Source organism: Strix aluco, chromosome 10 (genome assembly GCF_031877795.1).
Source record: "Strix aluco isolate bStrAlu1 chromosome 10, bStrAlu1.hap1, whole genome shotgun sequence".
NCBI lineage: Eukaryota > Metazoa > Chordata > Aves > Strigiformes > Strigidae > Strix > Strix aluco.
In genome coordinates this window covers 21548759-21576399 of record NC_133940.1, presented here as the reverse complement: position 1 = coordinate 21576399, position 27641 = coordinate 21548759, and the positions used below count along the sequence as shown (strand labels likewise).

The following is a 27641-nucleotide window of genomic DNA, read 5'->3' as shown; positions in this document are numbered from 1 at the left end:
GCTTTCTAGGCAAGCAGTGTGTTAAGCAGACTTTTTTCCCCTACCTTTTCTCCATAATGGAGTGTATTCTGCTGTTGGGAAGGTGCGCCTTGCCTAGCATATTAAGATTCAGCAAAGCCATCTCAGAGGAGTCATTAACAAGTGAGTAAATGTATTAAGACCTCCACGACATGGGTTTCCAAGCTGGCTGCCTGGAGCGTACCTTCCTTTTGCTTCCCCTTCTGCAGCACGGTCCGGAGTTCGGTGCACTGCAGCTTTTCTGAGACAAAGGTGTCCAATGTGGGGGGGTTTGTGAAGCACAAATAATGCTCAAGGACTTTTGGATGAAACTCGAGTGACAGTTATTTCACACAAAATGATACTTCTAAATGCTACTAGGCACAGACTGTGAACCTACCATGTGTTTTGATGAATGCCTTGCTATCAGTGGCACTGCTTGAGGGAGTGCAAGCATTTGTCAGTGTAAGGAATATGGTATTAAATCATATCCAATAAGTTCTTTTTCTTTCCATGCAAACATTATGGACAATTGCATAGAGGATTGTATAGTCCTATGCACATGTAGGTTTAAGCTTGACCCCTTTATAGGGAACCATGCTGCTTTTACCCAGTATGCTCAGATTGGTGGATTTTGATTTTTACAGTACGTAAAGGCATACATATGTTTTCACAAATCTGTAGCGTGAAAGACATGTTAGCCTGCAGATAAAAGAAACCATCTGTTGAGCTACTGCCAGGACACTCCTCTGAAGGTCTCCTGCAAAGCTGGAGTCCCGGCACAGCCCCCACCCAGCTGGGGGAGTTGAGGGTGCCCGTTGCTGTTTCCCCATGTCAGAAGAATCCCTGATTTTTCAGTCTGTGCACACCACAGTCAGGATATTTTGTCTTTTGAGCGCTTGAAAGTTAACCCTGAGGAAAACAGTGTTCAGTGTGAAAAGTCTGGGAAGTTCATGTTACGTGGGATTTAATAGAGGGAAGCTGAGGATGTTTGATATGTAAAGGCTGAAAAAGTTGTGAATTGGAGGAGAAAACATCTCAGGGTTTTTCAGGAATGTTCAGATGAAAATTCAGCCTGTTACAGATATTTAGAAAAAATGAAAAACAAACAGTAGAAACTTGTTTTATTTGTATTGCTCTTTTTTCTCAGATCTGACTTTTTTTTTTTTTTTCAGGAGGGAGAACACATCATTTTACCTCCTATCTAGCATTTTCAGTGTAGTTAGTTAATTCATTCATTAATAAAGCTTAATTTACATACAGTGATAATAGCTTGCAGGCTTTCATTCTTCACTTTCATTTTCACTGAAAGATAAAGCTGGATGGTTTTTATGTTGCCCCAGCTAAATCCTCTTTAATCAATATATCCTGCAAATCACCTGACTAATTTTATCTGGGAGTCATTTGAGGAGGATAAAGACTACAAAGCCTGTGCTTTGAGATGAACCATCCAGTGAGTACTATTTCAAACAGACAAATGCATTAGAGCTTTTCACATACTTTGCTGCTTGTTTATTGGAGTGCTACTTCCTACTGCAGGTTTTTTCCACACTTTGTTTGTTCTTTCACTTTTAAAAATCAGCCTGTGTAATGTCATTAGATCACCTGGTGGGTTTTGATACATGTTTATTATTTTATATTTTAAGCCTATAGGTCAGGTATCTCCATCACCCAAGCCCTGTGTGCCAGCAGAGCAGCAGTGGACTTTTGCTCTTCTAGACTGTGCTGCTTATGGAAAATTATTTCAATATTCTTGAGCCTTGCATGAATCCTGGCACTTTTTGTTTAGTGGTTGATACTGCCACTCCATAAGCAAGTTAGATACTGCCGTGTTGAAGTTACTTGAGTGTTTTTCCCTCCTTTTCATTTTCCTAAAGCGCTAACGGGGGCAGGGGTTCAGGTAACTGTTTCCTTGTGCTTTTTGGAGATACTCAGAAGCTGTGAAACTCTCTGCAGCCAGTCAAAGTGATCCCTTTTTAAGAAACCTCTGAGTTACTTCTGCTTAAATATACAGTGGTGGCAACTGTGTGAAATGCAGTTTAAATGCCGATGCCCCCAAATTTCTCTTTGCTTTGTATTGGCTGTGGGCCAAGCAGGCAGGAATTAACTCTGTGGCTGTTCTTTCATTAAGCGTGACAAAGAACTCAATTTATTGTTAAGCTGGTGTGGGAATTTCTGAGGTTAGATGTAGGAAGTTGAGAGCAAAGCCTATGAGCAATCTTGTATAACTCAATAAAGAATTCATTCAGACTCAGGAGCTGTTATTTTGGTGAATATTACTGCTTGGGAGAGCCCAGCTTTAGATTAAGGAAAGTATATCTTGAAATGTTACATGTTAGACATGAAGTGTGCAGTGAATTTTTTTGTCTTTGTCAGCATTATCTTGCTCTCTGGAAATTTGAAAACTTGCGAAGAAATGCTTATATATTCAGTGTACAATAGTGCAGTGTATGAACTGAATTTTTATGTTGAGTAAGGGCCACTTCACTTCCACATCTATAGAGGGAAGCTATCTTCACTTGCTGAATGTGGATAGAAGACTCTTGCTAGGCTGATTGTTATGGCCTGGTAGCACGTAAACTTTAGCTCTCTGTGTGCAGGGACTGTCTTTGTAATTAAGAGTATGTATGCTCAGTTCAGATACATGGTAAAAAAATCCTGAAATCACATTTTCTGTGTGGTAGTTTCCAAACTGAGGTGCATCTGTGATTGAATGTTGATTGAATGTTGGATGAGCCTCTTTAATCAAGTAATAAGTGATAGGACAAGAGGGAATGGCCTCAAGTTGTGCCAGGGAAGGTTTAGACTAGATATTAGGAAGTATTTCTTTACAGTAGTAGTTAGGTGTTGGAATGGGCTGCCCAGGGAGGTGGTGGAGTCCCCATCCCTGGAGGGGTTTAAGAGTCGGGTCGACATAGCGCTGAGGGATCTGGTGTAGTTGGAAACTGTCAGTGCTAGGTTAACGGTTGGACTAGATGATCTTCAAGGTCCCTTCCAACCTAGATGATTCTGTGAAAATCTCCTCATAGCCAGTGGAGAGGTAACTGTTGCTCACTTGATCCTACATTTCTTTTTGAATTTCAGTGGCTGAATTGCTGAAAGAAAGCAAATATAATGGTAATTTAGTGAAGTTAAGGAGGAGTTTCTCTTTAAGACAGAAGAAACACTTGAAATTCTTAAATGATTTTGATCCAAGAAAAGAAAACCCTAGCCGAGGTTTAAGCACTGGGGCAAAAGAAAAACCTGCAAGAGATTTTGTTGTTATCTGTGGATACTGACATGAGTTGGTCTGTATAGTCAGGTTTAATGTGATAGCCAGACAGACTTGAACGGCACCTGTGGCATAGAAAGGGATATTGTCTTTATACTTGTGTCTGTGATTGGATGCTGCTGGCACTCTGTGTGCTTCTGCCTTTATCTGTTCATTTCTTAAATTGCATGATTGTTGTATTGTAGTTTATTTTGTACCTTTCTGTAAGTCTATAAAAATTTTAACTTAATGCTAAAAGATTTAACTAAAAATTTCAGTTTCATTATCTTCATGCTGTTATATGTCTTCAGCTTCTAACATCTAAAGCTTTGTCTGTACCAACTCTAGTGAATTATTCTGGGACAAATACTAAAACTGGACAATCAGAACAAGATAGACTTACGCCTATACAAATCAATAGAACATGAAAGCAAAAAAAAAAAAAAAAAAAAATAGTTTCAAGCTGAACTGCATTGTCAGCTAATGGACAGAGCTTTCCTGTGCTAGTCTGATTGAAGTTAAATTTGGCCTTTGCATAAATTGAAAGAGAAAAAGACTTCGAGTGGGCTTGTTGTTGGCTTTCATCTTCAGTAAATATAAATCACCAGTGGTGCTTGGACTGAAGTGTAATGGTGGTAGCTTCCAAGGTGCTAGAGGAGGGGAATGTTGTTATTTCATCAGAATGTCATACTGCCTTCAATTTCTATCATACCAGTCTTCAATTTTGACTTCTAGGTTAGTTACCGAATGATGTTCAGAAAAAATTTGCGACCCTTAGCACGTTTCAACACTACGCAGAAGTGTGTTGCCACTATTTTCAATGGGGCTGTTCACAAACTCTTAATTAAATAGTTTATGATTTGCTGATATTAAACTATGTGAAATTTTCTCTTTACCAGAGAGCAGTCAGCACCTGCACTACACTGCAGTTTACAATAACTTAATTTCTAGCACAGTCACAGAGCATCAGTTGCTCTCAGTTTGGTGAATTACTTGAAACCTCTGTTAATCTCATAAGGGAAATCATGAGAAAGTTTAAACGTTACAAATGCTATGCAGAGTAGTATTGTTACTGAATAGTTTAGCTTAAAGATGTGCTCGTCTGTGACCTTCTGGAAATGTCAAGTTGTGGTAAGGTAGCAAACATTGGACTCTGTTTAATAAAAGTAGTTATTAAGTTTCCTCCTTGAAAGCACACTGTTACAACGTTAGCTGACATAGTGTTACTGAACAGCATGTTGTGACGAGGTGTTTAGTCTCTACAAGAAATTTGAACTCAAGCATATTAATCTTGTTCTCTCAAAGTCCTTCTCTGCTTGCATCTGCAAAATATTTCCCTGCTCTGTAACCCTTCCCAGCAGCCCGGTGTGTGGCAGAGACCTCCTCCAGCAGTGTGATAATGTGTGCATCCCGGCTGGCCCCAGGCCATCAGGTAGCATCTCCTGTCCCATGGTGGGAGCCTGCTTCGTCACTGTCGAGAAACCTGCCTCACCAACAGCTGCCGCGAAGCTGGCACTTACAGCTCTACCTGCTACTTCCCGTCTGTGCATGTGGCAAGGTTTCTGCAGAAACCTTGTTTGTCCTGCCTGAGGGAGGTCTTGTCCTGCTCTTTGCAATTGGGGCAAGCATGGAGCCTGCCACGTTAATAAAATATGAAGGGCGAGAGCGGGAATGCGATAACTGCTTCTATTGAGATGGAGGAGGGCTACGTTCACCTTACAGGTGGTCTTGTATCATATGACAAAAGCAAAAGATGGGATAGGGAATTTCAAGCATCTATAAAATGCTCCTGACATGGGCAGTGCATGTAAAATAAATATCGACAAAACACTGCTCTGTGCTTCAGCTGAATACTTGCATTCTGCAACAGTTTGCAGCTCTGTATTGTGTTGCAGTTTTAAATATCTTAATGGGGCAGACTGTGCTTTCAAAAGTGCAATCAAAATTATCCACAGAGGAAATGGAAGAGCAGGAATGATCAGATAACGTGGCTGTTTCAAAATGAACATTGTTGTATGATCAATACTCATTTTGAGAACACAGTTTGCTTTAGTCTCACTGGAGTCTTTTACTGCTGAAGGACAAATGTTTGAAAATGTCAAGCCATCCACGTACCCAGTGGTAGTTCAGTAGCCTGATCTGGCAGGTCCCTGGAGGGCTGTATCTCTAGTATTCAGTAATGTGCAGTTGTCCAGAAGCTGGTCCCAGCCATGCAGCATCTACCTGCAGCAAACCTCACATGCGCCTTAAGGAGGGGACAACAACAGGCCACTGGAGCCCTGGGCTGAGGAACGGTGTCATGTGGCGAAGGATTAGAGTCAAGCCTAAGATGAGCCAGAAGCTGTATGAGGGAAGCGAGATGGGACCTACAGAAAACAGAACAGTATATTTCAAAATACTCAGTACTTCTGTCATCTCCTCTGAAGTTCAAGGTGATAGTAGGTGGAGTTGATTGAGGAGACAAATGATTGATGTACCAAATCAAGTGTGGGTGTAAAGAGCCCTGGAAAAGGGCCTAAATTTCTTATAAAAGAAATGAAAGTAACAACCTACCTGAAATGCAAAGGAGGGAGAAATGAATGTAACCTCTTTCATGTTTCAGGTCTCTTTAAAGCAAACAAACCAATCCTGCAGGGGTTTGGGGTTTTTTTGCTTGTTTGTTTTGGTTTTAATATGATCAAAATTAAATGGCATTTTTGTCTGACCCGAACTGAAATTTGGTTTTACGCTTTTCAGACTGGTGATGGTTGTACAGATGTTAGCTTTTCATACCAAGATGGAAGGGAGTGTTCCTTCTGTGCTCTCAAATATTTTCACAGGGCAGTTCTATCATTTTCTGCACAGCTTTAATACAAACCCCATAGTGCTCTTTTGAGGGCTTTTCCTCTCTTGTGATGTTGGCCCCACTCCTAGCCACACTTTTGCAGTTTAGCTGTGTGCTCCTGTTATTACTGACATGGCTGGCCAGGGTTCGGTAAGGTAGTACCTGGGCAGCTTCTGATAATGAAACGGCCACTGGCTGAAATAAGAGCAGTTTCAGGATGTTCGTGAGCGTCAAAGGATGGCCGATACCGTCAAGCCCTTTGAGATGAAAGGTGCACCAATGCAGCATGCTCTGTGATTGTCTAACAGCTACTCACACCTCTCTTCTCTCCCCGGGGTGTGGGGTTGTCATGCTGTGTGGTAGAAGACAGAAGAGGGTTTCTTTCACTGGAAGGCATGTCCTTACCTTCTCTCTTGCATGGATCACAGATTATTTTCCCCCTATAGAAAGCAGCACTTGAAAAATATCTGTCCTTATAACTGTATGTAGCCTTATGGCTGACATTGCATCTGTCTAAAATGTGAGCCACTTTGTTGAAAAGGCCAGTTTTTAATTACCAGCATTGTTTTTTTGGACATAGTAAACATGCTAAAGCCTGTTCAGTGCCTGAAAGTCAGAAAGAGGTTGTTTGCTGGTCCTCAAAGCATTGTGGATGTTTTAGTCACCACTACCAAGATATTTTCCACCTTTTTAACTGGAATTAACATTTTATGTTAACTTTTAGATAATGGTGGGGCAGGAGGACATGAAATTTTTCATTGTTTTCTTTTTGCTTGTCCTAAGCTTAGCTGAAGTTGGCTGTATTGCTGGTGGAGTGCCCCTGCTTGATAAGCACTAGCATTTTACAAGGGCTGTTGCTCAGACTGATTGATGTTCTTCTGGTTGTGAAACAGGCACAGAGTAAAGATGAACCAAGACTTGAGAGAACGGGAAGGACAGTGCTAATTAAGAGCCTGTTGTTCAGGCCATTCACAAGTGAAACCTTTTTTTTTTTTTTTCCCGCCCTTGAATGGAAGCTTGTGAATAAAAGGTTATTTGGGAGTATAGGAAGTATTATTGTTTTGGTAAAGTAATGTCTCCTTTCTCCTTCATCTTTCACTGAGACTTCTGAGCCTGAGAATGCTCTCGTCAGGGAGGTTGGGGCATGCTGCTTCCCACAGATGTCAGTGGAGCAAGGGCAGGAGGTACCTTGCAGGGTTGGAGCCCAAGTCTGCAGTAGGATATGACAAGTTGGAGAAGTTACGCACAGACAATTAGCTTAAGGGAAGAATCTATGATCTCTGCGAAGATAATGTACTTAGCTGGTTAACAGGGGGCCTGCTGGTCTGCAGATGCCAAGTCATTTACTAATTGCCTCACTTGCATCATTGCATTAAATCCTAGATCTGATCTCTAGTCTTCTGCTGTGCCATAGAGCAAAAGGAAATCACGTGCTGCCTCCCATCTGCTGGCGCACGTCAACCTTTGGAGCCCAGGCTCTGTCTGGGAAAGCAGCCCTGGGAGTCCAGAGGCACTTCATTCTCCAGCTCTGCTGGGCCCAGCTCAGCCTCCTGCCCCTGGAGAAACCCACTGTGTGTGTGTCCACAGGCTGGGCATGCTCTGGAAAATAAACAAGGTCATACCGGGTCAGCCTTTGCTGGAAATGTGTCTCATCCTCTCTGTATTGTCATCTTTAAAAAAAGAATGTTAAATTGGTGATGAAAGAATTTGGGGGGGCCTGGGGGTGTATTTGCAGTACAATGGACAGTGAAGCAAAGGCTGCAAAAAATTAAGTGTTCGTATCCTTTGAAGTCAGGCTAGGGTACTGTGATTCTGTTTTGATTCATGCCTGCTGGCAAAAATAAAGCAGGTTGTCAGTGAAGAAAACCTTTCTTTAAACCTATTTATTACAGCTAAAGTATTCAACCCACTGGTTGGTGTATTGGTGCTGGCAACTATTGCAAAATTAGTAATCCCTCAAGAGCTGCCAGGAGACAAAGCGAAGGGCCTGGAGTGAACAGAATTCTGTGTTGTTTGTCGCTCTTGGAGCAATGTTGCGTTGTTCTGCAAAGGGCTGTAGAAACATGTATCAGCTCAGCGGTGGGACTGACAAAGCCCAATGTCTTACAGTGTCGTGGCTTGTGGTTGAGTTGTGGAGTGTCTACTCAGACTTTTGCCCTGTGGATGCTTTACAATAGCATAAACCCTATTCCCTTTGACTACTTTGTGAAGCAGACAGCTTCTTCCTTTAAAGGCTTGAAGGAAGAAGGGACATGACAGGTATATGACAACATGTGAGACACAACTGGTCCAAATAACCAACAGTTCTGACCACTCCTCAAGGAGCACAGATGACACGCTGCCACACGATGCCCCCTCTTACCATTAGCTGCCGATGGCAGACTGGGCGTCTGGCATTACACTGGGAGAGTGCTCTCCGTTCGCTGTGATGCAGTCAGTGAGGGACAGACTCTCTGTGATGTCGGGAAGTCTCCAAAATGCATGTGTGCCTGTTCCTGGCTCTTGCGCCAACGAGATGGGTCTGTGGCTTTCCAGAGCTGAGTGTCACTGCCTGGTCTTGTCTGAGGGGGTTAAAGATTTTGCTGCGCACATTTCTGGACTCTGATTGCAGTGATAAATGAGTTGAACTACACTTTGAAGAATATTCTAAATAGGAAAAAGAAAGTAAAGTCTTTTTTTAAAATACCAGCGGTACACAAGTAGATAAGCCACTGAAGATGCCTATGTGGTATCAGGTTTAGAGAAACTAGATTTATACAGACATCCTCTTCAAGGACTGGCTGAGATCTGAATGTGCTTGCTGCAGTGCTGAAGGCTTTGTTTGTGAAGCACTGAACATTTCACTGGCTTTCTTAGAGGTTCAGTCTTCACAGCTGCATTTTCAGCATTTTAAAGTAAATCGCAAACACTCTGAGCTTGCCTTTACCTCTGGTGAAATGGCTTTCTCTGAGAGGAGTAGCTAAAGACCTAAATGCATAAACTTTGTGTGACCTGATCTATCTGGCCCTGTATGAGTAGGAGTTTTTGCTAGATGGTCTCCAGAGCTCCCTTCAGACCTCAGTTATTCTGGCATTCTGTAAAATTACTTTGAGTATATTTACTGGCAGAAGCAGCTGTTTTTAAAGCAGTTTGAGCTGTATTTAATTTGCTTAAATTAATTTGTTCATTGTTTAAACTGGAGTTCCATACTTCATTATTATATTTCTTAATGCAGTTTCCATTTTGAGCGTTGCTGATAGCATGACAAGTTTTTTGTGTCCTTGGGAACTTCCTGGGAAATCTGTCTCAAGTTACATAGACCACTGTCTGTGTCATCTGATGGTTTTTGGGAGTGTTAGTGACTTTTTGTATGATAACCTCTTCCTAGCAGAAGTTTATCCTTGTACCCCATATCAGAAGTCAGACTGCACAAGCCAAAACCTCACTGTGCTCCATCACCTCAATGTTTCTGTAGGCTGGGACAAAGGCACCCAGGGAAGTGCATCGAGCTGCTGCCTCGGTGGCTGTTTTGCTGGTGAATGGTTCTCCCTCTGCTCTGGCTGCTTTCATGATGCTAAACTTAGCATCTCACTGGTGCACATATATATCTTCCCTTCTCACCTTTTCTAGCTCACAGTCTCTGTGTCTTCTACAGAGATTTCAGTGTAAACATTCACAACCAGAGTATGTGGATACAATGATGTGACAGCCAAGTGGTTAATTATAAATGAAAGAAAAACCCCTTTAAGCTGTGCTAGTCCATTCAAGTGATCCAGATTTGTCTGATAGCCTGTATGATCATGCTTCAGTTAACTCTGTCACAGTGGATTTTCTGTGGTTTGCAATCTCCTCAATGTTCAACTCTTGTTCATTGTTTTTGACACCAGATTTTGCTGTAAACCTTTGAAGTGGTCAGAAGTGATGAGCTAAAAAAAACCCTACTATTTTTTTTTAGTCTTTCTGCTAGATCTTTGAAACAAAATCAGCGTGATGTTGATGAAGAATTTATTTGGAATATGAAAAGAGTTTCCACTGGCCATCCAAACAGTAAATGGCATGTAATTGTAATGAGCAATGATATACTATAATTAGATACCAGTGTTATAAAATTATTTGAAAATCAACAGATGTGAAGGGAATGTGTGCTATTTTTAGACTAGGACTCTAGATGAGAGAAGAACAAAATTCTAAACCAGATTTTGATTGATTTATAGGCACATGGGAGAATCTACAGATGAGGGAGCATCTCTTCTGAGACAGGACTGACTGTCTAGAGGAAGATCTGTGGTACCAGGTACCCATATCCCTGTAGCTGGGGAGCAGACACAGCTCTGAAATTCAGCCAGAAAATTTATAGGAATAGTAGGGCACTTTGAGTGCAGGGCTGAATGAAATCGTGCTGGTTTTTGCCTGCCTAAGACCATCCCTAGCTTGCCCTCTTGCCAACTGTCTTCATGCTCTGGTCTCTGGTCTCCTCCTGTGCTGCCTGCCGCAGCAGGAGGGACGGAGGCTGCTGTTTGTATTACGGCTCTGTAAATCACTCTGGCAGTGAGCATTTTTATGCCTGTGATTTAACTCTAGAGGATACTGCTGCTGAGGACATGACAAAGGATGGAGCAACGTGGACGGCTTATACTGAGGAGTGCTGAGGATTTACATCCTCTTTATTTGATTCTTTATAGTATAATGGTGGACACTGGCATATAAATGCAAAGCCCCGAGCCCTTGGGCCTCAGTGATGCAGTAGGGATGGATGCAGCCCTGATGTGAGTGGGGAACAGAGAGCTGCCTGGTCCCATGACATCAAATGCAATGTGAGAGAGAGCTGGGCGGGAGCTTTTGCACCTCTGGTGCTAACGGGAGTGCAGGATACAGCCTTTTACCTACTTCACGAAAGTCCTTGCCTCACAGGGAAGTTGATGGGCTCATAACGTGGACTGCAGCTGTGCGACCTGTCTCTGCACCCAGGTCTGCAAACCTTCCTCGCCCTCAGTAATTCTCACTGTAGCTGGTGTTCATACTGACTTATGTGAGCTTCCTGTGTGAGGACCAGCTTGCAGGCAGAGATTTGTTACTATCATCACCTTTAATAGCTTATTGGAAAAAATACAAAGATTAATTTTTTAATATATTTTAATTTGTTAATCTTGTATTATGCTAGAGCTAGAAATCTCTGGGGATATAATTGGAGAAAATAGCAATTGCAGGGCTTGCTCATGCTAGTAGCCTCTTCCCATAGGTATAGTATGTTATCGCAGTGTGTCTAAGACATTATTTTAATTGGTCTGATGCAGACCTTCCCAAGATGAATGATTTGTCTTTGTTTTATTACTTCGTTTCTACTTCATTACTTCATTTGCTACCTGTCATAAAAGTGGAGACAAGAAGGCCAGTGTCTGTATTGAGGATGCAGAGGACTAGTGCCTTTTGTAAATCATTCTGATGGTGGTGAACATTTTTACGTCTGTGATCTGAGCTATGAAGGAAATTGCTTCTCAACTTCTGATGAAACAGAACGCAGTGCAATAAAAGAGCAGGAAGGCCCATTCTGAATAATGGGGACAAAAGTTGCGGCATGTCAGTGGCTGTAACTTGTGGGAATGTAGGAGAGAAAAAATAGAAATTGTACTTTGTTCCTCCACTTTTTCACTTAGTATAAACTCATGTGCCCTAGGCAATGACAAATAATAAAAATAACAGTGAAGCAAGAAATACTGTGCAATGAACTACATCTTCTTTAGTTCTTTTTTCCCTTTTCTTTCCCCATCTTGCTAAGAAGAAAGTACAGGCAAAACATTGCTTTTTCTCTCCAGTGTCCGTAAAACATTTAAGATTCACTGCAGTTCATTCAAAGCCCTGCTTTCTGCATTATATAGCTTGAACGATTTGTGAGAGCAGTTACTAAGTAAAATGAGCGTTTTATTGTTGGGCAGATAAGGTCTTTGAAGGCATGGCAGAAAGTAGTAGGCACTACAGACCTCTTGCCTGCGTTATGTGTCTTCCCACTGTACAAAGGCCACCTAATAGACTGTTGCCTTCCTTCTGCCATTCAAAGTCACATCTAGCATCCTCAAGGACTACATTTTTGCTCCTGTTAGGTGTATGGACTCTGAAAGGAAGGAGAATGAGTTGGATCCTCCTGTGACTGGTGCCAGCACAGCAGTGCTGGTAGTGTTCCTGTTGGAAGGGCTCCTGGACGACGGGTGTCAGTTTGCAAAGTTTGCTCTTTCATTCTTGTGTTCTTTCTTTCATTTTTTCTGCTGTTCTTTCTTCATTTCTACAAAGTGTCAAAATTCATGATGTTCTGATTCTCTATAAGTTTGCTGTACAAGTTTATTTTGCAAATTAAACATGAAATCAATCCCCACCATTCTATCATACCCTTTGTCTACAAGGATCTACAAATGTGCCGTGACTTAGACTGTAGTAAGCTATTTTTTCTATGAGCTCACAACTGCGTATCAGTAGTGACCTTCTATGCTGTTGTTCATCTCATTCATTGTGATAGGACTGTGATCATTCCCTCTTCAGCTAAAGACCAGGATATTAAAGTAGAAATACTTGAGATTTATTTTATTTCATTTACATGCCATGTGTAGCAAACTACATCCAGAACAGAAGCCAGACTAGTTTTCTTGTGGGTAATAGTCCTAGTAGGTCCCCTCTGAAGTGCTACTCCTCGTTGAACACCAACTCCCCAGGACTGGCAGAGCGGGTTCACTCTTACACAGTGAAAAGGGAGACCTGCTGTAGAGGAGGAAGATGGTTCTTTTATGATTCTATGAGCTGTTCCCTCCCAACAAGAAATCCCATTTAGGGGAGATGAAGAGTGGCTTAATTTCAATTCAGACATCATGAGTGAAAGCAAAGCAAATGCAAAATAGTGCATACATATCTTAATTCCTCCATCATGTACATCAGGGCAGGATACCAGCTTACACCCCAGGTGTAGGAGATCAAGCTGGACAAACAGGGAAGACTTGGTTTGCGCAGACCTGGAGGCCATTTCCCTTCTCTGCCAGTAGTTACAGCCCTGTGGCTACTCCTCAGCTGTAGCTCCACATCTGTCTTCCTCATGTTGGCCCTTGGCACTTGCCATGCCTGGGCTCTCCTCCATAAGGTGAGCTGTGTGGCTGTAGCTACACCTCCCATTTTATGCTGTGCTTGGCTCACCTACTGTTGAATTCAGCCTTCGAAATTTTTCAACCAAAAATCCCGCTCATTTTCTAGTAAGTGAATAGCATCGCTTTTTACATGGGTCTTAGTGCATGTGCTGTGTTTTGCCAGAGGTGAAGCCTTGTGTCAGCCATTGTTTTTCTGATGAGGTCGCTCAGCAAGTCCCAGACTCCATACTTATTTGAAATCCCTGTGTTGCTCAGAGCCAGAGAACTGCAGGCATCGGGGCTTTGCTGAGTGGCACCTATGTGGCCAGGCTGAGGCAGTGTAACTCCTGGTCCCAGACAGCCGTGAGATTTTAGGCTCATCCACCCCTTGTCAAAGAGGGTGTTTTGTATGTGCATGTATGTAACGTGATGCTTTATCATTGTGTACACACACAAGGTGGTTCTTTGCCTAGTTCTATGGCATCCTGTAGACGGTATGACATTTCAGTGGCTCTTCAAGAACTTAGAAATGTTGCGTATTTTCCTAAAAACCCGTCCTCTGATTCTTGCTGTTCTCATGGGAACAGGATCAGGACAGCATTCCAGAGGCTCTCATTATATTGTGCAGCCGTTTTCTAATTCCTGTTCAAGTTGTAATTGTGCCATTTCTTTTTTCTGAGAGCACTTTTGGCACTGTTTACTGAAGGTGAACTTGCAAATATGTAATGTCTTGAAAAAAATTTGCCATTTACTGTATAGCAAATGCCTTGCTCAAAAGCATCTTAAAGCTTAACGTGCGGATGACATTGCATGACTAAAGGCCTTAGCTAGCTGACCTTTATCCCTCTAAAAATAGATCCCTTTCAACATTGGCTCTCTTTCAGCGGCAGGTGGGGTTGTGCAATGGGTCTTCATTACCTCTGGCACTTTCTCAGTGAAGCATGTGAAAACTAGACAGGTTTTTACTGTCTATTGTATAGTAATATCCTGCATTTCTCAGTGGAAAGACTTCTCATTACCTTATACTTTTAAATGTCTTTAAATAAAAGAAATATTGAACACAAAGATCAATGCCTATACCATTTAAAGATACGCACTATCTTTTGATGCAAGTTAATCTAAGTTTGAATTTATTGATTTGGTTCAGCCTAATATTAACAAGAGCAATTCAGAACCAATATTTTTATAATCATCAGGGCTTATGGAATGTAATGACAGGATTGAAAGCCCTCATTTTGAATTAAGGCATGGATTCATTAATTAATAGACTGAAGTACAAGTTCAATCTGATGGAACTTGAACCAGAATTTCTTTTCTATTCTTTAAGTTGTACCTAACGTCTCTCAAAAGAAACCAATAAATGTGTGAGACTTGGTATTGTGTAAAAACATATCTAGTTCTTCTTATGGCCATCTTTGGGAGGAGAAAAAAGAAATCCAACAAAACAACTGGAGTGCTATACTTGAGAAATTAAATCAACCTTCTGGTTTTAATTGTTGTATAAACAATGTATTAACAATGATGAGACAATTTGAAAGTGGGAGCTGTGTGACTGATGTTTCAATGTAAGTGGAAAACTCATTTCAAAAAAAGGTAATCCCCTTTAATTCTTACTGAAAATGGCATTCTCCTCCTGTGCCTTCCTCTTGTCAGATTTCAAGGCTGGAACAGCTTTAGCACTGCTAGGGGTTGGTCTAGACAATCTTTAAAGGTCCCTTCCAACCCAAACCATTCTATGGTTCTATGACTGTCCCCATGTTACATTTTAAACTTAATACATATCTCATGATAATTTCAGATATTACAAGGTATTTGCAATAAAGATTTACTGTGAGTCTCAGCACCATAATTGCTGCTGCTGAGCACATAAGTTATCCTTAGTAGTATTCCAATTAATGCATGTAGTATAAAAAATAAAATTTAAAAAAATAAACCAAAACACGGATGAAAACTAAAAGATATTTTAGGGAAAATATACGTAAGTCTCACTGCAGGATTGTCTATGTTTATCAGTCTTGTTGGGGAATTTTGGAAAGCACTGTTAAACTGGGATTTAGAGTCCATGGCTGCTGTTCATGTTCTGTCTCAGCAGCTGGAGTTAGTGTAATTGCAATTTCCGTATTGTATCTATTCAGACTCAGTTAGCAGTGTTTTGTTGCATAGTGAAATATGAATAATTTTCTGTTTCTTAATGATGCATACAGGAGTGGGCAGGTCTAGAATAGGTTATTTAAGAATGAAGCATCCTACTAGTTTTGATGCAAGGAGCTTCCTTCAGTCTATCTGTCTATATCTCATGTAGAGCAAAAGATAGCTGGGTTGTGAAATACCACGTAAGTCCTGCTAGACTGTATCAAGCCACCTGGTCCAGCAACCTGTCTTCTGCAGCGTTCAGGCCATGCTGAATGGCCTGGCCCCTGGATATCATGGCTGATGATTTAGCAGTTTGGGGATTTTGGTTTTTATCTCAAGCATGTGCCATGTAGCTTAATTTATTATTTTATTTCTTTATGTTCTAACACGGCATTTCTCTTCAAGCTATAGAGAAATGTTTCTCATCCTTTACAGATCTGTCATTGCCATTTAGGTTTTGTGAGTTTTATTTGCACAGGGGAGATCCATGAAAGTCACTGGCAGTACCATTTATATCACCAATTCAGAAATCACAGTACAGGTACACCTTGTGCTTTCATCAGCAACATAGGTCAGAGAGGACAATTTTACCATTGTATCTTTCAGTCCTTAATTACGATAGTACATATCTAATGTAATTTTTTCTACCCTTTTATTGTTGTATTTGGCCTAATTCTGTTGCTTTTTGTGCACAGACGTATTGATTAGGTAGCACCACTGTCTGCCTGACTGGAGGACCAATCTAATTATAAGAGCAAATGCATGAGAAACTAACTATAACCTTTCTGCTAGTGATACTCTATGATACTTTCCATGTTCTCTTTGTATTACATGGATTTCTGAGCATGACACACTGAAACAGCCTTCCAGTAGGAGTGGTAGAATCAAACTTTGGTTTTGAATGCAATACATTGATGCATGAAAATGAGACGAGGAAACACCAAGCAAAATCAAAGTGACAAAAAAGAAATCCCAGTGCAAAATCCCTGAGTGTTCTGATACAAAATTAACCCTTCTTATGATGTTTGTTTTCGAGTTGTTCTTTCAGTCACATTTTAGAAGTATTTCAACTTTGCTATTGATACTTTTTTGAAGACAGTTATTTTCTGTGTAACAATAGATTTCTGGCATGTCATAAATATGCCTAAAATAATCAAGTTGCAAATACAGATCACAGTCAGCTGGTGTCCTTCCTGAATGACCAGCATCTAATACAGTCTGCTTTGTATACTGTGCAAGTCAGTGAGGCAAAGAAAGAAGCAGATGTCGTTAGAATGACTGTGTAATAACAAATTCATGCAATTATATCATGCTGTGTTCACATTTCACTTTTTCCAGAATCAGGTCAGTTTTGCATCAGAGTTTTTATATTGCCAAAAGTTCATTGTGCATCTTTTTAGCTTTTTTTATTCTCCTTGGAAAAACCACTTTAGAATAAACTTGGTAAAGAGCTGAAACCAGATTAGACATGCAAATAGGGAAGATACATTTATAAAGAACTTTTTAATTATACAAAAAAACCTGTGCAGCGTGTTGATTATTCTGAAGTACTTTCCATTCAGAATGCTTTTTGTTTTATAAAATTGGTTGATGGTTTGACATCTTTAAAATAAACAGACGCCCATGCTTAAGTATTTCCCTCAAGCTGAAACACAGCCAAGAGCTGCACCATATAGCAGTGAAGTATGTCTCCTAGTCAAGCATCTCCTATCCATCCCTCCGGAGTTTTAAGTTTTAATTGTATACACTTTCTGTCAAGTTGCAGTTCTCTCGTTTGTTATGTCCTCCAGGTAATGTAATAGGGAACAATCTGTGCACCACATAAAATAGTTTGACGTGTTCATTATCCCCTCTTCCCCATACAGTAGCTGCAGTCAGGTTGGACGATTTAGCAGGTCTAAGCTAGTAGGCTTTTATGTTTTAGGTGCTTCAGGTTTATGATGAAAAACTATGCTTGTTGGATGATTTCTTCACACTGTAAAGAGAGAGCATTAAAAGAGCATTTCAAAACTTGTGTAAGTAGCAAGTGACAGTTAACTCCATGTATGTGTGCTCGTGCTTCATCTTGGCCAGGCTTTGTTAGTCAAGAAGCAGTGGAAGGATCCAGAAAGAGCTTTTCTGACATATTGATGGTTTCCTTAGCTGGTCTCAGTTTACTGACATTCCCCTCTATGACTGAATGATTGCTTTTTTACTTCCAAGTCTTAAAATAACCTCTGCTCTTGCTAGAAGAGGTTTAATAAATAGAAATAAATGAATATGTAGCATTTATTAGCACAAGATGTGGATAGCTTCTGGCCAGTAAAACTGCTTTGTCAGGGAGAACCATAAAAATGGAGCAGAATCAATCACCAGGAGAAACCTTAATGTTGCCAGTGGGCGATGAAGAAGGTTTCTCACGTGCACCCAGGAAGAATGTCGGCTGCGCTGCCCCAGCCAGGTTCAGCCCTGGGTGCTGCTGGTGGTTTTGGGTGAGGTTGACAGCAGTCACGTCACTGAGCTATTGCCTGCATCCGTGCCAGTGAGCATGTCAGCCCTGGGGAGCCTTGTCAGCCGCAAATTGTCTACCAGAATTTTTATCATCCCTGCTCTCTTGACCCTGTTCTGGGGGAACCACCTCTGGAGACAAAAGGTTTGTTGGTGTCTTCCTGGCCCACCCAGGTAAACTGCTTCTGGGCTAAGGATGATAGCAGTGATACTGATGCCGATGATTGGTTTTGTTCTATGGACATTTGATGACCTGGGGATTAGATTGAAATTTAGTAAGCTGATTTCCTCCTGAAATAGGCCAATTATGAGGAGGACTGGGGCAGGACAGCACCTGTCCCTGAAGTTCGCACAGATCAGTCTGCTGTTATTTTATGCTCACTCTTAGGTTTATACATTGTCCTTCATGCAGAAATCCAAGGTAGCTTGAAAATTAGTTCCATATCACATGTAATTCCTAATAGTATCATTTAAAAAAATCTTTACTCAAACAGGTATTCTTAACGTCTGGATTCAGCACTCCCAATTGTTCCATTGTTTAATTGACAATATGTTTCTAAGACAGAGAAAAAAATTGACTTGACTCTTCCAGTGCTGTGCTTTTAGGTGGTGTGATTTAGAGATACGTAAGGCTCCATAGGTGACTGGAAACTCAGGGGCAAGGCTTACAGGTATGGGAGCTGGTGTGCAGAGTAGGGTGTGCTAGCTGGAGCTAACACAGGGAACATGCAGTGGATGGGAGAGCATGCTGGTGTAAGTAAGTTTGCAACCTTCTGTTCTTATTTACCTGCAAAGAGTGCAGCTACTCAGCTGGAGAATTAGCAGTGGACAGCTTTGGTGAGCACAGCATTGCACTGCTGCTTCATCAGTGCATGCATGTTTCTGGGCATGCAGAGTTTGCTCTGATGGGCTTTTATGCTGGCACAAAGTGCAATCCACATTGCAGACATAGTGAAAGGGAAGCTGAGGAAAAACAATCTGCGTGTGAGTAGATATGCTTAAAATCTGGAAAATATTTTCTATTACATACTTCGCTGATTCTTTGTTCCTTTTTTTGTCTAAATGTTGAGCGTTTCCACCCAGCCACTCTTGCCTCATTCATTTGCTTTTTTCTAATATGTATACAATTGATTTTATTTTCATAAATGTTTTGGAGATTTTCCTGTGTAGATGAGGGATATTCAGGATGGATATATTTGTCTACCTACTCTACATTAGACTGTAATTATTAGAAGGCACAATGACATGTGAATATTGCATAAGGACAGATGAAATGTCAATAAATCTAGATTACACCTTGCTCTCCTCTTCAGCAGGGGTTTAATTCAGTTATTTTTTAAATAACGTGGCAGTGTACATAGCTGGTTAGGAATGTATTTGTGAAATGGAAGAGGGTGGGAGTCATGAGGTATGTCCTAACTTTGTGCCTCTGAACACAAATCTGGTTTTTGATGGTAGACCCAGTGCAAATCTTGTTTTACAAGTTTCCATTTAGAAGACTAGCTACAAACATAGATGATTTTCTTTAATAGATTTTTTGTACAGGACTTTTAAAATGTACATTAACTTACTCAATATTTGAATTAAGGATGAAGTGCTTTGTTTTATTTTTTCATCTTAACATCTTTCATTATTCTGCATTCCATAGATGATCAAAACAAAGGAATGATTGCTATGGATGGGCAATCCTGCATAATAATGCAAGAAGATGTCACAGAAACTGAATATAGATAGACATGAGGAAAACAGTGTTTTTTACTGAACTGACATGGAGAATTTACAGAACATCTCAGGGTCACAGAGTACTGTGAATAATGAAATGCGTGTCTATTCACAGAAATTATTATCTGCATGGGAGAGCACAATGGGTGAAGAAAATATTCCCTTTGCATAACTGCAGAGCTGCCAGTGTTTTAGTTTCAGAAGTTTTCTCCTAGACTGATAAATAGCTTATATCAAAAGCATTCATGCCTGCAGAGAAAAAAGCTGAAGAACCAGACAACTTTTTTTTTTTTACTTTTTTTTTTTTTCCCTGTTCCTATTTAAAGGCTTTCCATAACTGAGAGCAAGGGTAACATCTCAGGTCAGACAAACTTAAATTAAGCTACTCTTTGATTTTTCTGAAGAAATACGTTCACAGTGGCTCAGTGGCACAGTAGGTAGTCTTGAACTCTTCAGTGTTTGAACTGTGGCAAGACAGGGAAAGGAGGAAGAGATGTTTTAATTGGAAGAATTTTGTATCTTTTCAGGAGGTTTTTTTGAGAATATTTGTCATTGGTCTGTTTTTTATAGTTTAGGGATAGGGTGGTTTGGCAGGGCTGAGGTAGCAGAAGAGAGCAGACCTAATGCCAGGCGTGTGTCAGTCGATGCCGGCCTCCTGATGGCTTCTCCCCAGCATCCCTGCTCACCTTCCAGGGCAGCATCACTGAGGCAGTTTTGACTCCTACAAATGCTGTGCTGATTTTGCCTCTGGCAGGAGCTGCTTTGGTGGGTAGCATGTGTAAATTTGTAACTTCATAGCAAGATGTCAGGGCTTTAGTGGTTGTTGGTTAGATTAAAGAAGTACTGATTATTTCAATTGTCCTATGGATCCTTTTTTTCTTTTGATTAGATGCTAATTGAACATGCCATAAAGCTGAAAAGCTTCTGGGAACAGTGGGAGACCTTTAATTGAACAAGCCTTTTAAGTAGAGGTGGGATGCACCCAAAAGCTGTGGCGTACAGGGAGCCTCGAGAAAAAAGCGTCTGTGCAGTGCTGGCGTTTCCAGCAGAAGAGGAACATGACATAGCAGCTGTGGTGTCTACCGTATCTTTTTTCCACAACCTGGCCCAGAAGAGGTGTGTTTTGCTCCAGGAGACCACTCTGGGGATATATGCAACCACAGATGATGCTTTTGAATGCTTTATAAATATGCATCTTAGTCTGTCACTCTTGTTAATATGGTACAAGCGAGAGCATAGCCATGTGCTCTTCTTGTAGATGTGTTACCTTGAAGTATGGTCTCCAGCTGGCTACACGTGTGTGATGAAGAGCAAGTGAGAGAGAGCACAATGCTGCTGCTTACTTCTGCTGGTGAGGGAAAGTAGGGATTTTTGCATTAATTGTCTGTAACTTCCTGAAAGTTGATGCTGAGGAGTATGTCTGGTGCATTTCCATCAGTTTGCTTTTGTCAGAGCAATCTGGGAGTAGGTGAAGGAAAAAAATTGCAAGCTACAATACACTGACATAAAAATATATCATCCCATGAACAGCGTCATTTCCTAAATTGACTTTTAAATGGTAAGACACAACTATGTGTATGGAGCTCAACAATGCAGTTCCTGTTGATGGTAGAATTCAGCAAGCTGATGCCCAGCTGTAGATCTTGCAGAAAATACATTTGCAAAGGATTCACAGAAGCATGAAAAACTATGCTGGCTTGGCTGAGGAAGAGGAAGAGAAAAAAGCTGAATATAGCGCTTGCAGAGCTTTAGTGGGAGGGGTTCCTGTAGCACTGTAAGTTGGTGGTGGATCTTCCTGCACTCCTGTGGGAGGGAATCATGACAAATATTTTCTATTAGGAAAGTGGAAGTAATGGCATATGTCGTGTGTGTACTTTTTGTCTGAGATGTGCATGACTGTAAAGAAACAGATGGCTCCTTTAATTCTAATCATGGGCATGTGGCTCCTCTGTTTATGAGGCTTTTACTCCTGTACAGATATTTTTTATAAATTCTTTTTAAGAGGGAAGGAAGTGAAATCACCTTACATCAACGCATTAAAAATTACCAGGAACAATAAAGATTATTAGGAAGTCTGTGTCCAGTGAACTACAAATGTGTTGCCTAGAGCAGACTGAAAAAACCCCCACAAACAAAACGTAAATGCTAATTCCCAGGAGGAGGTTTGTATCCTTGTATTCCTACAGGGAGCTAACGCAGCCCGGGCAGTTCTCCATCATACCCTGCTGGGGTTCCTCCCCCATCTGCACCTCCTGAGCTCACACACACCGTTGGAGGGTGCAGTCCTGCACCCTGTAACACATGCTGGTGCCCAGACATTTACAGGACATGAGAGCATGAGAATTGGGCTTGCCTGACTTAAATGTATTAACATTTGTTGGGTTTTCTTACTTTGAAATTTTCCAGTTGCTGCTTGAACGCATTCCTGAGTGTTTATTTTTGTTAAAGTGAGATGGACATGTGATTTCGACTGCAAGTTGGTCTTGGGTAATGTTTTTTTCCCACGGAGTGAGTCTGCCCGGGAGGATTAAATGGAGAAAAGGTGGAAGTCCATGGGGCAAGGTAGGACATGTGGTGCCTTTTCTTCTCCTCTTTCTACACTGGGGAGTTAAACCCCATGAGAGCAGGGTGATTTGGCTGTTCTGCCAGACTGTTTGCTTGTCCTCCTTGGTCCTGTTTTCCTTTGGCTTGTGCCTGCAGGGCTCTGCCTGTGTCTCTTCCTGCCACCCCAGTTATTTCCTTATGCCTAACTACCACAAACGATGTGCTAGCACCAGTTCTTGCTCTGGGGTCACCTCAGCCTTTTTCTTTGAGCCCCATAATGGTGTGCTGTAACATTAAGACATTCCTTCTCTAAATCCTTTAGCAGGTCTATTGCTTTGAAACAGTAACTTGATACAGAGACCACTAAAAACCTGATAATTACAGGCTTTTATTTTACCTTTTAAACATACCATAAATAGGTTTATTCTTTTGGTTTTAGTACTTATCTGTTGAAGAGAAGCCTTGGTTCAAACAAAATGTGTTTCCGTACCATTCTAATGAATGTAACACTGTAATCAACCTCTTATGAGTCTAATGGCACTCCATCCCTAACATTTGATTCAGAGCAACGCTAATTTCTTCAATCTCACTGAAAAGAAAGGCAGATTGAACTACATTCCTACAGCTAGAAACATAATGTTGCCGTGTTGTTTTAAGTGTCTTTTGGACAAAATGAAGATATATCCACCTTACAGTGACAATATTTAAATAGATCCTAGCTTTTAACACACAGGCTTGTGGCCTGCGGATGATTTTGAAGGTGTGGTTGTATTGCACATGGTCTGCTGGTGTTTTGAACACTCTGTTCCATTTTTCCAAGTCTCCTTCACCCTCAGGGAAGGTGTAGGCGGGGAAAATTCCTCCTAGAGTCAGGAATTGAATGCTTTTCTGTAAGGTAGTTTGGAGACTGATTTACTTGTCTCTAACCTATTTTTATAAAAACATCCTAACTGCTACCAGTTCTTCACCATCGTGAATTTTAGCCTAATTATGTTGATACTTTCTAAATGCTATGGCAAGTGGTGATGGTATTGAAGTTAAGAGTGTTAAAAATGCAGAGAGGAAGGTGGGAAGAAGCAATTGTCCCTTTAAATTGGCCATGGGTTTTTTTTTTTTAAAGAACATAAGCCACATTGTTTCAGAGCTTGTATCTGGTGCTGTGAAGTTGTGTCTGGTGCAGTACTACAGCAGACATTTGGTAGTCTCCCAGACAATGCAGCTTAATTGTAAGGAGTAATTTTGAGAGTGTTATCTGGAGATGCTTGTGAAGCTTTGGGGCCTTTGCTCCTTTTGACCTGTAGTGCTGTCTGTGCTGAGCTCAAGGATAGAAAGCTCTCAAAAGTAGCTGAGGGTTTTTCTGGTTGAGAATTGCCTTGCACTGTTTCCTGCTGTAGCTGCCACCTTGGTTCCTTCTGATGTTCACCTGGAGACCCCAAAGCATTAGAAAACTTGTTCAAAGTGTGGTAAGTCGAAAAAACCTTCGGACTGGCATGTGCTGGGAAAAGGATTGATGGGGGAGAAAAGCTGCAGAAAACCTCCAAGAGCCAGAGAAGTCACAGTGAATGAGGAGAGATTATGAACTTGGAAAGTGTTGAATAATTGTCAGTCACATGTGTTTATGTGCCTGTTACAGAGAATTTGGGCTCAGACTATTCGAAGCACTTGGAAGATGGATCCACTGGGAGTTACCCAGGCGTCCCCCAGCTGGAAATAGCTGGTGGCAGGGATATATCAAAGGGCGGTGTGGTACAAGGCTGCTGGTACCTCTTCCCAGGTGTCAGCCTGCAGCTGGTGCTGGAGCACTGGGCTGGGCTGACCCTCGTTCTGAAACAGTACCACCATTTCTACATGAAATGCCATCTTTCCATCTCAAAGGCTCTTTTGGGACAATTTATCTGAATTTTATTAAACCTGTTCCTATTGTTACAACAGTAGGCATCAAGATTATAAAGATAATGTTCTAATAGAAGTGGTTGGGAGGAGCAAAGATACGGTAGTCTTCCACCATCTGCTGTCACAGAAAAGCTCATGGCTTTGGCCTATGACGGAGTGGGAGGAGGCAGGGTCCATCTTCTGTGTGCAGCAGCACAGGGAGGCAGGGCTAGCAAAACACAACTAGGGGATGCATGGCAACAAAGAAGAACGAAAGGTTTCACAAAATATCTGACAGCATTAGAATAAGTGTTTCGGGATCCTTTGCAAAGGGGATGTGACACTTTAAAGAATTTCTCAGTGTGATGATGGTAAAAGGGATGTGAGCCACTCAGAACTCCTATGCAGGTGGCTCTGTGGAAGTGTGTAAATAGTCTCTAAAACCCCACTGCATCACTTTATTCTTTTGTAATATAGTACTTAGGAACATATTGACTATTCACATTATGGTAGCAAAATAAGAAAGAGTTATTAATTATTTATCAGGTTACTCAGGAGGCCTTCTAAATAAGAAATGAGAAAGAACTTTAGAAATGTTTTCAGAAATAAAGATACTGGGTGAAATCCTCCTTAGTTATGTGAGCAGCCCCTTTGAAACCCAATCACTTTGTATAAATACGTGGAAGGATCTATCTTGGGTAGTGAAGGAAAGCAAAGATGAGCCTGAGGTACGGCCTTTTAGTAAAAGACAGAGTTTGGCCAGCTGACAGGGAGGATATAGGATATGTTGTCACTTTAGGCTAAAGTGAGTTTCCTTTAGTTCAAGTGAGAGGCATGTGTTTTGGGGGCAGAAAGGTTCTGGTTCTAGTCCCAAATTCCTCTGAGCGCATGCCAGGCACTTCTTCCAGCATTGGTGACTTAGTTACATGAGATGTAGTGGCTTGAAATTAAAATAAAGACATTAATACAATCTGTTTAACAAACTTTTTCATCTAATGTGAACTGAGTTAATTTACAGGGAGGTATGTAGTGAGTGCACTAGCCTGCTGCAAGCTTGCAATGTTGTCAGCACAGTTACAACATTATTAAATGTTGAGTGTGAACCTGAGTTTCAACAAACGAGTTTTTGTTTATGAAACAGCAGATATGCACATAGGTTGTTTTTTTTTTTTCCTTTTTAGGCAGTTGATTTCACTAGGTGATAGAGGGTCAAAAGTCTTCTGTGCTTCTCCTTCCCTTTTGTTAGGTGAATAACTTAGCACCTTTTTTTTTTTTTTAAGTATGGTAAGAGAATACAAGTTGCTTTGTGTTAAGCTATTTAATTTCTCTGATGGAAGACTCAGAATTAGTCTTGCTCAAGGACTTCGTGCTTCACCTCCAGCTACTGAAATGGGTTGATCTAGTTCAAGGACCGTGCTTAATCCAAACTTGATGACTGTAACACCTGTAAAGGTCCCTGCTTAAAGGCTAAATGCCGCCTTGATTGTCTTTGTACCTTCTCTTGGTGTCCTTTTTATTTTATTAAGCAAAGAAAGATTTTTCTCCCTACCTGTGGGCAACAGCCCTCTCTCCAGCTCTCAGCTGGTTTTTATACTGACAGATAGCCTGGGCTGCACACCAAGGTCACAGGTTGGTTGTTATTATTTCCACTGTGGCACACTCATAATTTGTCTTTTCTATATTTTGTTTGTTGTACTCTTAAACCATCTTTTCTACCAAATATAGGAGGGAGTTTATCAGTTTTATCTGTAAACTTATGTCCTGCATGACTATCTTCACAGTACTGACTGTATTGTAGAATTTCCCTTCTCATCTAGTGAAATAACCTTTTCCTGGATGAAGAATGTTATAATATTCTTGTGTTCGAATGGATTTTAAGGCCTGAGCAAATCAAGGTTTTCCATTTTGCCATTTCTCTGAAGTTTTCCTGAGACAGAAGAGGCATTTGGCACAGCAGGTCATCTCTGATGGTGTCTGAAAACAAGGCTGCAGTCATAGCAATATAGATGGTAGCTGCTCTAATGAGTGCAGCTTACATCAAATTGCTTTAATGAGTCAGTGCAGTTGTGTTAGCCTTATTACATTTCTGAATTAATGGCTTGGAAGGAAGTTTGTTAGCCTGCCTTACTTGAAACCAAATCAAACAACAGCCTGCCATATTGTACAATGACATGAAATAGCAGAATTTGAATTTAAATTTGCCTGTGTGTGATCACTGTGTGTGATTCCTTTCTATTAATAAAACAAACAAGTAGCAACAGATAGGTGTGAATCTAACAATCCCAAGGGTGAGGGTGCTGGCTCTATGCATATAACTGTGGGTGGCCGTTTCAGATCAACAGTGTCTCTCTTTTAATTTTAATGGCAGTGAGCTACAGCTTCTGAACAAAGACAGCCCTGCCCATGGTCAGGTCAGGTATCCTATCCGTCCTCTGGGCATCAGGAGCATGCGCGTGGTAACAGCTCAGGGCTGCCAGGCTGAAGCCAGTCTGCCCTTAAGGGAAAAAACCACGTTTTTCCTGCACACATGGCGACTTACCAAAGCAGAGGCTTTATGTGGATGGTTTTTATCTTGGCGCGGTATGGTGCAAGGTTAGGATAGTCGCCTTCCATCACAACAGCCTTATTTTTAGTTGATAAAGTGTCAGCTAGCACAGGGTTTATCTTTTGCCCAGTCAAGGTAAAATCTGTAACCATTCAACACTGGAAGCTCTTAATTGCCCCCCTTTTTTTTTTTTTTTAAATGTTTAGTTTAGCGTGGTTTTTTGGTTTTGTTTAATTGTGGTGTGAAGAGTCATATAGAGAACTGTCCTTTCTTGATTATTTAATTTCTGGCTTACCTAGAGTAGTGTTCTCTTGATTACATGCAATGGCACAGAGTTTTCACTGGCTGTTATTAAAAGTACTATGTGATACTAGAAACAGAATGTAATAATCTGCAATAGGGAAATAGGAGAAAAGATAACAAATGACAAAATGCAGTAGTAATTCTGAGAATGCAGTGCAGACTGCAAAATTGTGGAGGTTAAGTGGAGGGTGCCTGGTAACCCCCTTTGTGAAGCTGAATGAAGATCCTGAGAATGACAGTGAGCAAAAGGTATTTTTGTAAATAGTACTGACCTTGAGGCATTAGAATTGTCGAACAACCTATGGTTAGTGGGAAAACCAAGCCATTATCTGACTATACATTGAGATTTAAAGAACAGAATCACTGCTGAAGTGACTGAAGTGTTTAAAAGCATCAATTAAAAAAAAACAGTTGAAGAACCACCTTTTCAAACATTAACAGAGCTTTAATACTTCTGAATCAGATGTGATTTTGGAGGGCATGTAGGATCCCTAATTTGAAATGAGATCATAATGAATATCAGAGGCTCAAAACTGAGAAGGTTAGTAGAAAATCATCACAATGTTTAAAACAAAAACAAACAAACAAAACCCAAACAGGCAATTTAATTTACTGCCAAGCAGTCTCCTCAAATCAGTCCACAAGTCTTAGTGGGGAAACCAAGGCAGTGCTGCAGCAGATGATCTTGCAGCACTGAGCTCCAAGGAAAGCAGAAATCCACCCTGCAGTTGCAGAGTACAAACAGAGCCACTTCATACCAAGTCACAAATTCACTTACGCAAAACCATGTCTTACCCAGATGACTAAAAATACAGTTTTACATGGTGGTAGCTGGTACATTGGTATCACAGTCCATGTGAGAGCTGAGATTATAATAAAGGC

General features: G+C 41.0%; 1 protein-coding gene across 5 annotated transcripts in view; it reads left to right on the top strand.

Moving 5' to 3' along the window:
- The window catches only part of FGF13 (fibroblast growth factor 13), a 277313-nt gene that overhangs the window by 107399 nt on the left and 142273 nt on the right, over positions 1 to 27641 (top strand). The window contains exon 1 of one of the 5 annotated variants that reach the window (XM_074834741.1): positions 21921 to 22057. The exons of the other annotated variants lie outside the window; for them this stretch is intronic. Coding sequence (XP_074690842.1) covers positions 22027 to 22057 — 31 coding nt within the window. The 5' untranslated portion in view covers positions 21921 to 22026. Of the gene's footprint in view, positions 1 to 21920; positions 22058 to 27641 lie in introns of those variants that run through there. 5 annotated transcript variants of the gene reach the window in all.